This window comes from Peromyscus californicus, unplaced genomic scaffold, assembly GCF_007827085.1.
Source record: "Peromyscus californicus insignis strain IS unplaced genomic scaffold, ASM782708v3 Scaffold_19__1_contigs__length_69161282, whole genome shotgun sequence".
Taxonomy (NCBI): Eukaryota; Metazoa; Chordata; class Mammalia; order Rodentia; family Cricetidae; genus Peromyscus; species Peromyscus californicus.
The window spans coordinates 51,862,306-51,874,658 of NW_026294491.1; the positions used below are offsets into that span (position 1 = coordinate 51,862,306).

Consider the following 12,353-nt stretch of genomic DNA (forward strand, 5'->3'; position numbering starts at 1 on the left):
TAAATGAAGGCATTTAAAACTACATCCGTGGAAATATCAGCTATTTCAGGAATATCAGCAAAGCAAGCAAACTTCTGCTACAGGCCTCAGATGTCATCTGATAACATTCCTAGCCTTTGGGATGGTGGAAGCTGAAAAGATTTTATCTGAGAGTCAAAAGGAAGTTATGTCAAACACAGAGGTGGTTAATTAATTACAATTGACGGAGCTAAAGACAACCTAACAGACCCACGACATTCCAGCTCTCTAGAACCAGAGAAGTTCCAATCATTCTATCAGCCTTGTAGAATGTTCAGCACAGGTGTGGCCTCTTTCCCAGAACTTCAGTTCACACCTCCTACATTCTTTCTGTGCCTTCGGGCCAGGCTGTTTTCAGGTAGTCATTTCTCATTGACAATGCAATGCAGGCCTCAGGTTCCAACTATTAGAACTTCCAGCAGTAGTCTGTCCAGCCTCAGATGGTCTCCGATACTGCGCTGGTACCAGCTTGTTGGAGCAACATCTTAAGTTTTTGTCAAAAAAAAAAAAAAAGTTTGGATCATAGCTCTTAGAAATAATTATTCTGAATTAAAAAAATTATATTTTGGTATACCATACTGGCATTTTTAATATGAGAAAACAGGTTTTCTGAGCCAATCGCTATAATGATAAATACCTACAAAATGCGGTATAGCTGTTATGCTTATTGGCATGATTATGTATTGCCACAAAAGAAATAAAAGCTAAAGAGAAGAGTGATATAGTTTAAAGGGCATTCCATTCAAAAGGTTCTGCCTCCTGGCCTATTGTTATAACTAGGCTTTGTGAAAGTCACTGAGCAACCATGGAGTTCCACTATACTGTATTAGTAAATTTTCTTATTCCTCTAAGTTTTGCAACTTCTTTTATCATTACTACTCTGACTAGTTCAGGAACATCATACCAGACCGAAGCACATCTGTATTCCTGTGGAGTGCCTTTGACACCACACAAGTTGATCAGCACAATGTATGTGACTTTGATTGTGAGTTATGCTGTGTTGGGGTTAAGACAAACAGTAAAATATAAAGCCATGAAGAAGAAGGAGGAGGAGGAGAAGAAGAGGAAGAGTGTAATGGAGTCTCTGATCTTTGAGTGAAGTCCATATCTCTTTATTTTGCCTTATTTTTGAGATGCTAAAAGTTATGCATGCATCTCTAGCCTATGTGTGGAATTTCTAATAATATTCCAGAGTAATGTTCAGAAAGAATATATAACAGGACAGGAAACACGTTGAAACATTGAAATAAAATATTTTCTAATAACTTTATTCAACTGAAACCATCCCTATACAGACTTTAGAGAATTTAGTTTCCAAGGTCATAAATTTTAGGCAGGCATCACGAAGAAATAGTTGAAAGCAAATCTTTTTTTTTTTTTTTTTTTTTTTTTTTTTTTAGCTTTTCAAGGCAGGTTTTCTCTGTGTAACCCTGACTGTCCTGGTACTCACTCTGTAGAATCAGGCTGGCCTCAAACTCACAGAGATCTGCCTGCCTGTGCCTTTATAGTGCTGGGATTAAAAGCATGGGCCACCAACACCTGGCTAAAGCAGAACCATCTTAAAGATGAGGGACTGCCAATCAACTCACATGCCCTATGTTAGTAAATAAACTCTGTTTGTTGTTTTTTTTTTTTAAGTGATTCTCTGGATAAGCCTTTTGGGTCTTGCCTGTAATCACAGCATTCAGGACACAGGCAAGGGGATAATCACAAGTTAGAGGCCAGCCGCAGGACAGCCTGGGCTACAGAGTGAGATCCTGTTGCACAAAACCAAAATAAATAAATAATAAATAAGTAAGTGGAATTGTCATGTACCTTTACCATCACCTCTTTGTAAAATTTTAATGTGCTAGTCATGAAAGACGTGTGATATTATTTTATGCATGTCTGACTATGCCTACTCTCTAAAGTGATACTTCAGCAAAAGAAAGAGAAGGCAGTTTCCTAGCAACACCTGTATTCAAAGGAACAGTGACAACAATGAACGATTAATTGCGAACACTTTATTTTCTTCCGAGTTGACTTTTGGCTATCGAGGGAAGTTACTGAACAGCAAAGAAAGTATGGCAGCGACCAAGGCCCAGGAAGAGGTTCCACTACACCGCTTGGTCTTTCCTTCCCGGAAACGGAAGAGCAGAATGGTAGTTAGGGTTTGCGCCTAGAACAGCCCGTTCCAGTAGTAGTAGGCAGTGCTGTATATCCCGGCTTGCCCTGTGCTGTTCCATTCCTTTACTTGGAGCTGGAACCGACACTGCAACTGGGAGCCAGGATGCTGGGTTCCTAGTGGCCCATGCAGCAACTCTTGGTGGATACACAGACAGGCCTCCTTCTATAGGTTTGTGGCTAAATGGATGATACGAGACATAGTTACAAAGGTCTTCAACACCTATAACCCTTACTAACCACAGCTGTCCCTGTCACCCTCCCACCCCAGTATATTGGCATTTTCGAAATAGACACCATAGTTTCCTTGGTATCATCCCTGCATCCAAGGAAAGCATCATTTAGACGTTAAGCATCTGACTTCCTGGAGCTTTCTGGAGGGGAAACATGCTCTTGTGTCTTGCCTTTGGGAGATTTCCTGCCTGCATGTGGGGCCCAGCCCCTGAGTGAGGCAAAGGCGAGCTAACCACAGTAGTAGAAGCTTACAGAAAAGAAAACGGCTTCGTCAAGGGGAAGTGGCCTTTTCATTTTCCTATTTTCAGAAAAGCTAAGATCTTCACGTTCAAAGCATGCACACGAGTCATTTTAAGTCTCTACATCTTTCACCCTGAAAGTCCCTGCACAGAAACTCCGTGGGGAGTCTAAATATAGCTGCACCGAACTCTCGCCGCCTTCAGCCAGGGTCTCCGTGCAGCTCTAGGATTGGAGAGCTTATTCCAGGACGCTCTCTGCATTTGCCTTGAATAGCAGGGCGCGGAGCAATCTCTCTAGCACCTCCACGGTGTGTGGGTGTGAAGTGTATTAGGGGAAGGCAGGAGTGACTCTGGGTGTTGGTGTTTGGCTCACAGTCACGTGGTATGGCTGCCAGCTGCACAGAGCCAGGAGTTAGTAGTGCCTACTGCCCGGGAGGCTTTAAGGGAAGGAAGGTCTTGCTGACTCTAAGAGCCAGGGAGGGGTCTTTACAAAACAATAATGATAAAAGTAAGAGTAAAAAAACTTTTGGCTGCTGCTATGACTGCAGAGAGCAGCTGTCCGTGGGCGTGGGTGTATGCACCGGGTGGGGGGTGCTGGTCGAGTATATTCTCCTATGGGTGAGACAAATGAGATAAGATTTTTGCCTTAGTACTGTTTGATATTAAAGGAAATGTAAAGGGCACACGGTATAACCACCTTGCTACTGTCTACCAGGGCTTTCTGTTGAAAGCATCGTTCAGTTGAACTTGATTATTTTTTTTTTTTTTCAGATTTGGGAGGAAGGCTGCTCTTTTGGAAGTAGTTCCCAAGCCTGGCGTGCTCTCAGTTTCCCCAACGCTGAATCGGTTGTTTAATTGCTAACAATGTTTTTGAAAGCCAGAGTTCCCAGCCAGCGGTACCTTGGCTCCACTCTCAGCCAAGAGCGCGGGCTTTGGGGCACCCATCTGCCAGAGGTGGTAGGAGACCCAGTCAGAGGTTCCCCTTAACAGGTCTCTAACCTTGTAAGTTACAGCATCCCAGCTGAGAGGCAGGTTCTGGGTTCCCCACCCTCCAGGATCCCTCTCCCACTCACTGGGGACGCCACCGCCGCTGCGGAGACTTAAGCAGTTTTATGACTTTCTCCCACTTAAATGGAAATTTCTTGAAGGAGGGATGTGGGTTCATTTTCCCAGGCTTCTCTGTCAGGAGGAGCCCCACGGCAGCTCCCTTACTGCAAAGGAGCCACTTTGGAGTTGTACGCCCTCCCCACACCCCATCCCTGGGGATGGGAAGGATGTTCTGTGACTCTCGGGCATGCTGTCTGAGGCTAGGATGGAAAGTCACAGGCTGCAGGCTGGATTGAGTGGCTGGAAGCTGCTGGGTCCCTGCCTGGCGGTCTCCGGGTGTGTCCATTGAACTGCGGAGGACTGGTCTCCAGCGCGGGAACCCAAGCGCCACTGCCCCAAGCGTCGCCCCCGCTGGCCCCGCTCCGAGGCTAGCCAGCACCTGGAGGGCAGGACCGAGCCGCTCCTGCCCACACCCATTGCGGGAGGATGGCAGGACCAGGCGCGGCATAGCGGCGGGAGAAGCCCAGAGACCCGCTCGTCCAGTTTGTTCACGAGGCACCGGGCGGACTTCACTCTCCGGACAGCTCTAAGCCTCAGGAAGAACCGACCCAAACTCCGGCCTGGGAGACGGACTTAGGATCAGGCCGGTGTTCTGCGGGGGGGCAGGGGGATGGACTGAGCCCACCCGGGGTTGGGTGTGCACGCGTGAGAGCGTGCTTTGGGGCATCCCGCACACCCCTCCGGCCCGGACCGTGAACATTCGGGGGAGGAGGGAGTGGCAGCCGCGGGACTAAGGGAGAGAGAGGGACACCTCTCAAAGTGACGCCCCCAACAGGTCCGGATTTGGAATTGGCAGCGGCAGAAATCCGGACACCCCCCCCCCCGGGGGGGCCTGCTCCGCGCACACCCTGTCGCCCCCGCCCGGAGCCCCAGGCCACTGAGCTCGTCCGCCCCGGGGGGTGCCCCGTCAACTGCCGGCTTCCTCCTGCCGACTTGCCCGCGCACATGAGGTCGCTGCCCCCGCCGCAGGCGCCGGCGCCCCCCTCGCCGTGCCGGTGGTGATGCCATGCCCCGCCACCACGCGGGAGGAGAGGAGGGCGGTGCCGCCGGGCTCTGGGTGAGGAGCGGCGCGGCGGCGGCGGCCGTGGCGGGTGGGGGGCGCCCCGGCAGCGGCATGAAGGATGTGGAGTCCGGCCGCGGCAGGGTGCTGCTGAACTCGGCGGCCGCCAGGGGCGACGGCCTGCTGCTGCTCGGCACCCGCGCGGCGGCGCTCGGAGGAGGCGGCGGCGGCGGCGGCGGCGGCGGCGGCCTGAGAGAGAGCCGCCGGGGCAAGCAGGGGGCCCGGATGAGCCTGCTGGGGAAGCCGCTCTCCTACACCAGCAGCCAGAGCTGTCGGCGCAACGTCAAGTACCGGCGGGTGCAGAACTATCTGTACAACGTGCTGGAGAGACCCCGCGGCTGGGCGTTCGTCTACCACGCGTTCGTGTGAGTAACCCGCGCCCCCTTCCCCCCCGTGCGCCCCACCCCACCCCCAAGCCATGCCCGCTGATGGGGAGCCCCCCCACCCCTGCGCCTGGACCCCCGGGACGCGCTTGGAGCCCGCGCCCTGGCTCGAGGCGCGGAAACGCGCGCACGCGGGCGCGCACACACACACACACACACACACACACACACACACACACACACATACACACACGTGGTGGTTTTTATTTCTTTGCACGTGTTTGCGATAGGCCCTCCGGAGCCCTCCTTCTCTCTTGTCCCACCTCTCGCACTTGTTCAGCTTGAACCGTTTTGCCCCAGAGCACCCAAGGAACTGCCAGGCGGTTCCAGGTACCTGGGAGATTGAAGGCAGAAGCAGGATTTAGGCGACTCAGATAATCGGGAGGGATTAGGTCTTGACATACGTGAACTTAACTGAGTGGGGCGCCCAGGAGCTGGGAAACGCTCTGGGATGATGTGCACCAACCTGAGGCTGGAGAGTGTATAGGAGGGGTGTATAGGGGTGGGATGGAGTAGAGAGGAGAAGGTGAAGGGTGGGTCCACCGTCAGCCCTAGGGTCGAGCAGAGGAAACTGCTACATGGTGGAGAGACTAGGTTTTAAGCGCGCCCGCCCGGAAACACGCTTGGCCACCATCACAGCTGTCATTAACGGAAAATCTGTCAGTGCCTGTAGTCCTTGCCACAAAGAGGTGGCCTGAGTCTAGCGGGCCGTCCAAGCTCTGCTCCACTCAGCGGCAGCAGCAAGTGGGGATCCCTGGGTTCAGGAACACGGCCCAAGGTGCTATGGCAGAGACTCAAGGGGCCAGTTCTGACCTGGATCAAGCAGCGGGTTTAGTTGGCATTTATGGTGCTGGTGTGTGTGTGTGTGTGTGTGTGTGTGTGTGTGTGTGTGTGTGTGTGTGTGTGTGTAAAGCCTCTCCATCTAGCAGAGAATGTTTAATGAGAAAATGATTGGAAGCAAATGTTTATTTTTCCCTTAGGCATTAAAACCTTTCAGTGGCTTTAACGTTTACTACTGTTTTTCCCACAACGTCCATTCATTCAATCTCCTGTTAGAGTTTGGTTTATCTGGACGATTTACAGTTGTTTTTATGCCTTTACACCCTGTCTAATTTACTGTTTTTAAAGAACACCCGTCTTCTTTTTGCACCCTCCTTGTCCGTCTCTCCCTTCCTTATGTTAAAGTGAAATATATTAGCCTTGGGAGACCTTCAGAGAAAGTTGCAGACACATACTGACCGATTCCTAGTTTCTTACTTAGTAAAGTATGCTTGAAACACACAAAAATTCTTTCAGAAATGAGGCATACCATCCTATACTTATCCCTCCCCTGGAATGAAGAATTGGCACCAACCCAGGAAACTTAAAAAATAATAATAACCAGAGAGAAGGGACTGGTTTTGTAAATAGGTGGACCTGGAATATGATCAGGTAGAACTCAGGAAATTGGTGGAGTCTGCACTCTGGGGCCCTGGTGTCTGGAAATTTTTACAGTTCCAGATTGATGTGAACATGTAGGATTAGGTGGACTATTCCAGCCAGCTTTATGTGTTTTCAAGGCACACGCAGGGAATGTTGTTTTGTATCATCATTGCCTCCAAAAGTATAAGTTCTATCATTTGTTGACGGAAGCGTCACATGGATTTGGATGTAATTAATGATAGGGAAACACCCCGAACACTTGTTAAGCTCCTCTCCTTGGGTTGATGTGCAATTAGTCTAGTATTTTATGAGCCTAATAAATTATTTTGACCTGTCAGAATAGACTGAAAATTTTTAGCAATGATGAGGCTTAATTTGCAATAAATATCCACAGTATGGATGATGATATTTTTAGAACATGCTCAAAATATTCATGATAGAGTTTTAAATATGATGCAATGTACTGCATTTTATTTGGGTGGACTACATGTTATGGATTCAAAGGGGGCTGGACACAACCTCTGTTGTTGCACATACCGATGTCACCTAAGCCTTGTTTACAAACTTGAATGAAAATTTCTCAAAATACAACGTTTTCTTTTTGACATCTAGCTAATAAGTCGGTTGTTATGGGCTTCTGGCTTTTTTTTTTTAACTTCAACAAATGGCTTTTCAAAGGGTTCTAGTTTAAGTACTTGCCTGTTAACCAGCTTTTTCAGTAAATTCAGTGGTAAATTGAACATAAGTTATGTGCTTGTCAACACAGTACTGCTAATGTAAAGTTCTCCAAGATACTTCAAAGAGCCTTAAGGCTGTAGAGTTGGAGCAGCTCAGCTACATGGTGATGCAAGATTCACATTAGCACAAAATCAGAATGAACAGCATCAGCTTCTGGAGAGATGGTCCACCATCACTGCAGAGCCTGGGGGAGGGAGCGGGGGAAGAGGGCTAATCGCCACTTACAATTTTAAATGAGGTTTTGAATAGCAGGAATTTACACATTAAATTAACAAAGCAAGGTTACTTTGAGCTGTAAGTCTAATAAGACCATTACAGGAAACTATAAGAAAATAATTTCTAGAGAGGTGTAACTAACTAATGCCCTGCCAGCCTGGGAATCCTCAAATCATACTTTAATAACAGTTTTTGTAGCGTATTAAGCTCCGTGCCAAGAACAAGTACACTGTGATTAATGAGGCACTTCAGGGATGAATTTACTTGGTTAGCCCAGTGTTTCCACTGCCAAGAAATAAGAGAAGTATGTTTAATAGTATGCTTCAGGTAAAGAGAATTCTGTGTTAAAATATGTAAAAATAATTATTATAATGATATTTTAATGGTCTAAAATGGGGTCTTACGCGTATATATCCCAGACTACTGGTAAGGATGCTGGCAAGAACAGCAATGACCTGCTTCAAGTGACTTCTTCCTCTGAATTTGTGGGCCTTAGGCGATCCAGGCACTTCCTGCTCTTTTGGAGTCCCCGGGCAGCAGTATGTTCTGTCTTCAGCTGTGATACAATTAACTAGATGAGCTCTTAAAATAGGAGATGATTTCTTTGAGTTGTTTGTTCCTTTTAAATTGCCCTTCTTTGGGGAAAATTTAGAAGAATTATGGTAGTTGTAGAGGAGTTCGTGATAGGATTCCTAATGTAAAATTGCGTTAGTATAGCAAATGTGGTCAGTCCTGAGGCCTGTCACAGGAAACCCTGAGAGATGTATCCATGCCGACGTTTCCATCTAACATCACATTGCCCAAAGTATCTTTGCCTAATTTAGTACTGTGGATGAAAATTCATAAATACTTCAAACTAAAATGTTTCACCAAAGCTAGGGACCCTGGAATCATCCCCTCCCCACCCTGCTAGCTACTATTGACCATCCAATTGATCATTAAATTTTGCTCATTTAATTTGGAATATATTTCCAGATATATCTCTTCTGTCCTTTGCTGCTTTCTCTGCCCCTCCCTGTTTCTCTCAGCCTCTCCTCTGCTGCCTGGCCATCTTACTGCTATTTCCAACCTTGTAGCTGCCACTCTGACACAAGTATTAGTAACAAAAGCCAAATATGATTATATCATTCATAGACTTATTCGTTTACACGTATCCGAATGTCTGCGGAATGTGCTGATTTCCAAAATAATGAGATGAAGACCTCTGACTTTAAGGAGGAACGGCATTGGGGTGGTTGTAAGCATTTCAGCAAGTGTGGAATGATGCTATCAGTACTGTGACAGAGAAAGTAAGTTACAAAACTTCGTGCAGAAGAGAAGACGATGTGACAGAGAGCAGAAGGGCCAGCAGTCTTCAAAGGGGAAGTCAGACATGGGCTGAGTTTGGACAACGAAGTAGCCTGTTTCAGGTGGGCAGAACAGGGGAAATGAGCAATCTTGACAGAGAAAATAGCTTTAGTGAAAGTGTGGGGTCGAGGATGCGCAGTCACTGTAAGTACTTTAAACTTCTGGCAGGATAAAGCCATCTTCAAGAAAAGGATGGGGGCGGGGGCAGGCATGCAGCTAATTTGGAGTAGCCTATGATGATGGACATGGAATCTTGTCTTTATCCTGTAGGCCGAAGTGGTTAATGAATGGTGAAAATCAAGAGAATTACATCTTAGTTGGGAAAATGAGTTGGGAGAGGGAATTTACAATGGAGTCAGTATGGTGTGTAATTAGGTTGTAACAGTTGTACAAGGATTCCATTCTTTCTTACCTTTTGTATCGAATTCACCCTGAAAATGTCTATTGGCTTTCTATGTCCTGGGCTGCAGGAAAGGGGAGAGATGATTGCCCAAGGAACTAAGGGAGTTAACCATGGGGATAAAAGGAGATTCAGTCAGAAATGTTTCTTTTTCCTCTAAAATTCATTCTTTGAGCCTTTTGTACAATGTATTTTGAGCATTCCCACTCCCTATTCCCCCCACACCCAACTCCTCTTAAATCTCCTCCCCCTTTCCCATCCTAACTTCATATCTTGTTCTTTAATAACTCCAGTTTTTGTTGCCTGGATGCCACTGGTGTAGGGCACTCCACTGGTGCAGGCACAAGCTAAAGAAAAACGTTTCCTTCCCTATCATCCCATCAGCTGATAATAACTCTGCTTTAGTTAGGGATGGAGTCTTGAGAACCCATCCATGGTCGAATGTTAACTGCTTTGGTCTTGTGCAGGCAACCACACCTGATGTGTGTTTATGTCGTGTCCCGATGGTGCTGTGTCATGTTGCAGTAGGTTCTCCCAACCTCTGGCTCTTAGAATCTCTGTGCATCCTCTTATTTGATGTTCCAGAGCTTTGCTGGGTAAGGGGAGAGGTGTGATGTCCCATTTAGGGCCAAGTACTCCAGTTTTGTTTAAGAAATGTTAAAAATACAGAATTGATTGCATGTTTCTACCCATCCAAGGGGGTTAATGAGGATGATTCTAACCTGTGATTTTGGGAAATAGAAGTGTCATTCAGTAATTTATATGGCAAACTGTGAAGACCCAAGTTTACAGAAATGTAGAGTTCAGATTTGTTCAAGTAGAATTTCAGGCATTCTTAGTCATTTGAGTGACGATTGTAAGGCATGGGAACAGGACCCAGCCTTAGCCTTGTCTTATTGGTCAGCAACTTCTAGTATTTCAAGCACATAGAAGTCGCATAAGAAAATATTTTGAAAGAATCAGTTTGTTTAAAACATCTTGAGGTTAATATAAATGTCTTGATCCTGTACCTAGATTTTGAAACCTTTATCAGCTTATGGTAATTAAAACAATGAATGAAAAAACAATGATATGGGCCAGCAAAAGGATGGATGAGTAAGAATTGGAAGATAGTACCAGAACAGTGTAATAGAACCACAATCCAGAAGCTAGGAACTTGATGAGACTTCACTAGATTTCTTCTGAATGATGTTCTTGAAAAATAAGGCCTTGGTAGCCGAAATCTATTTGGAATGACATAAGTCGTAAGTATGATTTTAGTACATGGATGTGTGGTTAGTAGTTATATAAATTAGGCTCCAGTCCCTTGGGACAGTTTACAAGACCCTCATGTCATCTTTTTGGCTTAATTATAGTCACAGACACCCCAAGATCTCATTCTCCTGATTACTAGCCTTGCTAGCCTACTTTGTCCTGTGTTTCACACTATTCTTTTGTTCATGCTATGCTGTTGAATTTTTTTCCATTCAGTGTACCCTGAATTTTCAATATATATTTCCAATTTTCATTGTTTCTTCAAACTACAATACAAAAGCAACTTCTTAAGCACCTTTCCAGGCAGTTGGTATGGATGAGGTAGATTGTCTTAGATTCCATTGCATTCTGGGGATGCCATGAATAGTATAATAATGGTGCTTCATTCACCTTTGTGGTGGTGATGTCATCTTGCCCCAGACCTTCAGTATGAGGGAAAACTTCCTGAACAGTAAGTATACTTAATTCTGAATCTTAATTATTTAACAATGTCTCGTGTATCTAACAGAGCCTTGTTAAGTGCTAACTTGAGTGAGGAAGTAGTTTTCTTTGGAAGTACTCCATGCAGAAAGTCTTCAGTAAGCCAAAACTAAAAGAAATACTAGGTCTTTGCAATTTTCTTGGAGATGCTAGAAGTACCTCAGAAGGTGACTGCTTGACCTCTAGCTTTTCTAAGTAACTGATGTGGAACAATCATTTGAGCCTTTGGGTTTCTGATTCTTCATCTATGCATGGGCATAATAGTGTCTGTGACCCAAGTGAGACGGTGGAATAGAATGATTCTAAAGTACTAACATGGAAGCAACAAAGTATTTGGAGTGCAAAGTTATCTGGTATTTTAATCATTCCCCTTCTCAATTCTGAGCTGGATAATTACCTTCTGATTCATGGCTATAACCTCATGCCCTACTCCTCAAGTTCTATTGACCATAGCTAAAGACACCTTTCCAATATTTAGCACAGCACTCCTCTGATTGGAAAAAGACCCTGTTCATTACCTCTCTCCACTCCATGTACACACAACCCTAAAACTACAGTCCCCCTCCTGAGTCACTAACACCCAGAACTCTCTTTTGCATAGCTGTGATCCATGTGCGCATCTTATTTCATTTACCGATATTCCAACTCTCTAGACTATACTAGTTCCCATTTGGTAGATGAAATTTTACTCTACTGATTACTTTCTGTGTCTGATGCCATTAGACCTAATTAATTGTTTATTATTTGCATAAGAATTCTGTTCCAAATTAAGTCTGTATCTATAGAAACTGAAATTTGCATTTTGTTTAAAATGCATTCGTTAAAAACTACTTATTCCCCTTAGGTGCAGAGGGGCTCAATTTATACTGCTTTATATTCAGCTAATATAGTAATATATTATATACCATGGCAAATCAGTCTGTTTTTTAAAATACAAATAAATACTTTTGTACTTGAGGTCCAAAATATACTTGAGGTCCATCACCCAATTAAAAATGTTAAAATTGTTGATATATCAACACTGAGAATAGTATAGCATAAAAGAAGCAAAAATATGAGAACAGTATTTCAAAATGGAATCAAGTCGTGGTGCAAGAAGCACTATAAATGAGGAAGATAGCCAGAAGCCTTTTGGTAATTGCTTGCAAAGAAGTAATGCCAATATTAATTTTTAATTGCAAATGGCTGTTTTGGCAAATGAAAATGCCAGCGGAGCATGTTTTACCCTAACCCAGCGGCGTGAAACTACTGGAAACCCAAACATTAACTAACCATAGTCATTTATGCCAGGT

The 12,353-nt window shown here is 45.3% G+C and overlaps 1 protein-coding gene across 2 annotated transcripts in view; it reads left to right on the plus strand.

Annotated features, from left to right (window-relative positions):
- The first annotated feature begins 3,480 nt into the window (after nucleotides 1-3,480).
- The window catches only part of Kcnq5 (potassium voltage-gated channel subfamily Q member 5), a 557,372-nt gene continuing 548,499 nt past the window's right edge, over nucleotides 3,481-12,353 (plus strand). The window contains exon 1 of one of the 2 annotated variants that reach the window (XM_052745346.1): nucleotides 3,481-5,186. In XM_052745346.1, coding sequence (XP_052601306.1) covers nucleotides 4,768-5,186 — 419 coding nt within the window. In that variant the 5' untranslated portion in view covers nucleotides 3,481-4,767. The remainder of the gene's footprint in view (nucleotides 5,187-12,353) is intronic. The other variant, XM_052745345.1, reaches the window with a different exon arrangement.